This window comes from Muscardinus avellanarius (assembly GCF_963383645.1).
Source record: "Muscardinus avellanarius genome assembly, chromosome: 7".
Lineage (NCBI taxonomy): Eukaryota > Metazoa > Chordata > Mammalia > Rodentia > Gliridae > Muscardinus > Muscardinus avellanarius.
The window spans coordinates 2934533-2939466 of NC_137793.1; the positions used below are offsets into that span (position 1 = coordinate 2934533).

The 4934-nt window shown below is 64.8% G+C and overlaps 1 protein-coding gene across 1 annotated transcript; it reads left to right on the top strand.

The window, feature by feature from the left end:
* Positions 1–1301: 1301 nt before the first annotated feature.
* SHROOM1 (shroom family member 1) lies at positions 1302–4417 on the top strand (the record flags this gene model as incomplete). The annotated part of the gene is given in 8 exon segments (XM_080699356.1): positions 1302–1922; positions 2007–2056; positions 2208–2251; positions 2254–2470; positions 2885–3424; positions 3486–3654; positions 3733–3999; positions 4085–4417. Coding segments are annotated over 8 exon segments (2241 nt in total).
* Positions 4418–4934: the final 517 nt, after the last annotated feature.

The window sequence follows — 4934 nt, forward strand, 5'->3', positions numbered from 1 at the left end:
TTTCCAGACAAAAGGCAGAGTCTCCCAGCTCGAGAGTACATTCTGGAACCTTCTGATAGTGTGTGGGGAGGCCACACATCCCAGAGGGAGTCTGCTGGAGGATTCCGGCAGTTGGAGGAAGGTACAGGCTAAACTGGTCTCCAGCAGGGTTCTCCTCTAGGAAACCCATTCTGGCTGCAGTTTGGAGGCATGCCCGGATTTCGGTCAGGGCTCGGGCTTAGCAGCTGTGTGCCCCTGGACAGATCCCCCACCCCTTGGAAACCCAGGGTCCTCATCTTTAAAATGCAGATAGCAAGCCGGGCATGATGGCGCACGCTTGTAATCCCAGTACTTGGGAGGCTGAGACAGGAGGATCGCAGGTTCGCGGCCAGCCTCTGCTACTTAGTAATGCCCTCCGAAACTTAGGGAGACCCTGTTTCAAAATAAAGAGTAAAATAGGGCTGGGGATGTAACTCGGAGGCAGAGCACTCCTGGGTTCAATCCTCAGTACCACCACCCAAAATAAGTAATAAATAAAGCAAATAAAAAATACGGCTAGGGAACCAGGTGTCAAGGCACATGCTTGTAACCCCGGTACTTGGGAGACAGACAGGAAAGGAGAATCACAAGTTCGTGCCCAGCCTCAGCAGCTTAGGCCCCTTCACAATTTAGTGAGACCTTATTTCCAAATAAAATCAAAAATAGGGCTGGGGGTGCCGCTTAGTGGTAGAATGCCCCTCGGTTCAATGCCTGGTAGCACGCACACAGCGGCTGTGAGGGTCTCGCTGAGGATTTACACGAAGCCCTTAGAACGCAGCAGGCAGAGGTGGTGGGGAGGCGGGGAGGCTGCCCCTGCCCCTGCCCCTGCCCCTGCCCCTGCCCCTGCCCCTGCCCCTGCCCCCGCCTCCTTTCTTAGCCTCTCTGTGATCTTGGAACATTCTCAACCATTGTTTACCAGGGGAGAGCTCCCACGAAGCTGCTAACCAAGGGGCCAGGAAGCCGCCTGGTGGGACGGGGCTGGAGCAGGGCCGCAGGGGCAGTGCCAGGGTCGAGGCCGCAGTCAGCAGACCCCCGCCCACAACTGCGTCCTCTGAGCAGGACCCTCGCTCCGGAGCGCTTGAACGGTTCTACGGCCCATGCCCTGGCCTTGACCAGGCAAGGTTGCATGCCCCAGTGGGGGAGGGATGGACGGCGGCGGGGGCAGTGAACGCCTGGCTCCCCGCGGCGGAGGGCCAGCGGGCGTCCTCACCTGCCTGGAACAACTCGCCACCGCCCCGTCTAGGTTCTCCCAGGACCGGAGCCAGCCAGCCCCCAGCACAGGCATGGAGGCCCTGGGGCCAGAGGCCGGCGGCGCCTCCCCGGCCTCGTCCACCGGGAGCCGGGACCCGCGGCGGCTGTCGGCCCGCTCCTCCCCGGCGGCCTCGGGCGCCGCCCTGCCCTACCTGGACCCGGGCTACGTGCGCGCGGGGCGGGGCGGCCCGGCCCCTGCCCGGCCCCCGCCGCTGCCCGCGCTGGCCGCCCAGGCCCGGGCCGGGGCGCCGGCCGTCGAGCCGCCCAGCCCGCCCGCCGCGCGGGCCGCCTACCGCCGGCGGCTGCAGGGCGCGCAGCGGCGGGTGCTGCGGGAGACGTCCTTCCAGCGCCGGGAGCTGCGCACCAGCCTGCCCGCCCGCCTGCGGCCCGCCTCGCTCGGCCTCCCCGCGAGCTCGGAGCCCGCAGAGCTGGCTCTCCCGGGCCGGGGCGGCCGGCAGTCGGGGGGACGCCGCGGCAAGGCCGCCCCCAGCTCTGAGCCCCGGGAGCTGCAGCGCGGGGCGCCCGCCACCCAGCCCCGGAGCGCCGCCACCGAGCGGGACTCCAGGCTCGCCAGGCTCGGAAACAGGCCTGCCAGCTGCAGCCGCAGCGCTGCAGGGGAGGCCGCGGGCCCCGGGAGAGGGGCTGCTGTCCAGGTACGGCAGCTACCGCGTACCGGTGGGTGGGGCAGGCCGCATCTGGGACCTGGCCACAGCTCCGGACCCTGCTGGCTTTTGCAGGCCGGTCCCCAGGGACCAGAAAACCCCAGGTCATGGCGCAAGCTTCTCAGGTGAGAGACACGGGGCCCCTGCGGTGGTTGGGGAGGTCGCCTTCGCAGCTCTTGCTGGAGCAAGGCGCCAGCCGGGCCTCCTCCTACGCCCCCGTGCCCCGCGGGACCCTCTTGTAACCTGCACGCCCTGCTGCCTCCCTCCCCGGTGCAGCACAGATACCTCCACTGCAGGGCACGGGGGTCAGTGTGCGGTCCCTCCTCCAGGTTCTTGTCTCAGAAGGATGCTGCACTGGCCCAGCCTGTGGAGGTCCCCCCGAGCGGCCCAGCCGGCGGTGAGCAGAGGGTCCCAGAGACCTGCACAGTATCCGCCCGGCCCCCCTGCCTTCCTGATGACAGTGTGCTCCTGGAAGAGCCCCTGCTGGTCAGGATGAGGTCACTGCCAGGCTCCCAAGCCCCCCGGGGGCTCCCCACCAGGTGAATCCCCTCTGGCTCCCATGCAGAGCCAGACACCCCACTCACTTAGAAAATGCCCCAGGGAACCCGAGTGTGATGGCCCACGCTTGCCATCCCAGCACTTGGGAGGCTGAGACAGGAGGATCACAGTTCGAAGCCAGCCTCTGCTATTTAGTGAGGCCCTTTGCAACTCAGTGAGACCCTGTTTCAAAATAAACAATAAAAAATAGGGCTGAGTGTATCTTAGAGGTAGAATGCCCCTGGGTTCCATCCACAGGACTGGAAAAAAAAAAAAAAAAGCCCCAGGGGCAGAGAACCCTCTCCTAGCTGGAGCCCAGAAGCCCAGCCCAAGGGGGTGGGAGCAGGTGGCCTTTGAGGGTCACCACCTGTCTGTGGCCAGAGCTTTCTCTGATTCAATGTCTCTTCTATTTTTAGCACCCGTGCCTGTGACCAGCAGTGCGGAACAGATTCAGGCCAAAGGGCTGGCCAGGTTACAGCGCCCCCAGAAGCCCCCCTCCACAAGTATCCAGGGACTGCAGGGACAGATGACCACTGGCAGGGGGTGAACGGTTCTGTGGGTGTCTCCAGGCCCGTGAGCTGTAGCTCCCTCGGGGCTGCAAATGGTGACACCCCATCTGTTGACCCCCCTGGCCCGCTGACCACTGATCACACAGTAGCTGCTGAGAATGAGGCCCCCAGCCCTCCCCCAGCGGGTGCCCCGGAGCCTTCAGGTGGGGATACGCCAGGGTCTCCTCCGGACACGGGCCAGCCTGGTTCCAGGCCAACACGGCCAGGTCAGCGTCTCGAGGAGCTGGTTCAGGAGCTGGCCAAACTGGACCCCTCTCTGAGTGACACTCTGGCCTCCCAGCCTAGCCCTCAGCTGGCCCTGGGCCTGCTGGATGGGCTGATCCCTTTAACGGAGGTCGGGGCTGATCTGAAGCTGGCCGGTGGGGCCGCGGGGGCTCTGGCACCAGGGTGAGTTGGCTGGCGGGCCTTGGGGTTCTGTGCCCCCGCAGCGTGGGCCAGGACATCCCAGGAGCTCTGGCTTCATCCCTAGGTCCTGTCAGTTGAGCTTTTCCCAGCTCCTGCCGCCTTCTCAGGAGGACTCAAGGCCTGAGAAGCCCACCCCCCACCCTGGGCCTGACCAGCCAAGTGGCCAGCGGCATCCTGAGCCAACCCACAGCATCCAGGCCAAGAAAGTGAGTGTGGGGGCCGCGGAGGGCTCAGGCCCAGGGGCCGCCCAGGTGGAGTCTTGAGTACCCAGGGCCTCCCTGCAGGCGCAGCTCGCGGGCCTTCTCCAGGAGATGCTGTGGGACCTTCAGGCCCAGCAGGAGCGGCTGCAGACCGCTGCCCAGGAGTGGGCCTGGCGCATGGAGACCCTGGAGGCCATGGTGGGCCGGGCCTGCGCACCCCGGGAGCTAGAGCGGCTCTGCAGGTTCATGGCCGACCTAGAGCGCGTCTTTGGCCTCCTGCTGCTGCTGGGCAGTCGCCTGGCTCGAGTACACCGCGCCTTGGCCCAGGCGGGCCCCGAGGGCAACCCCGAGGAGCGGGTAAGGGGGTTCCCTGCGGGCGAGCCAGGCGGGCGGGCTGGGAGGCGCCATCCCTGCGGCTCAGGGGCACTCTCCCTGGCTCCAGGCCTCTCTGCTGCAGCGACTCCGGCTTCTGCAGCGGCAGGAGGAGGACGCCAAGGAGCTGAAGGAGCACGTGGCCCGACGGGAGCGGGCCCTGCGCGCAGTGCTGGCGCGGGCGCTGCCAGCCGAAGGGCTGCACTGCTACGACGACCTGCTGGCGGCTAAGGCCTCAGTCCTGGCCCAGCAGCGCAGCCTGGATGAGCGCGTCCGGCTCCTCCAGGACCACCTGGACGCCGTCAGGAGTGACCTCGGCCATTCTCTGGCTTCTCCCAGGCTTTCCTGGCCCCCAGGGACCTGTCCTCCCGAGAGGCCGCCCTCTCCTCCACCCCCCATCTAGCAGCGGGTAGGGTGGGCGCAGCTGCCGCCATGCCAGCCATTGGGTCCCTTCCCTGGAGCGGCGGGAGGACCCCGCGGAGCCCTCCCCAGGCTACTCTCCAGCGTTCTCATGTGGCCTTGCCCGCGTCTGGGGGTTATTTAGGAATTAATTTATGGATCTTAAAAATTGCAGTATTCCCCCCTTTTTGTGATGGGAGACCCTGTGATGGTTCGTTGGGAAAAGAGGAGGCGAGGTCAGAAGGACTCAATGTAAGATGCAAAATGGCCTTTTATTTTTTCAATAAAAAATTCTAAGAGAAGGTGTGTGTGTGTGTGTGTGCACGCAAGCAGATGAGGGAAAGAGCAGAGGGGTCTTTTTTTCTTTTTGCAGTACTGGGGATGGAACCCAGGGGCATTCTACCTCCGAGCTACACCCCCAGCCCTGTTTTTTATTCTTTATTTGGAAACAGGGTCTCACTAAGTAGCTGAGGCTGGCCTCGAACCATGGTTTTTCTGCTTCAGCCTCCCGAATGCTGAGA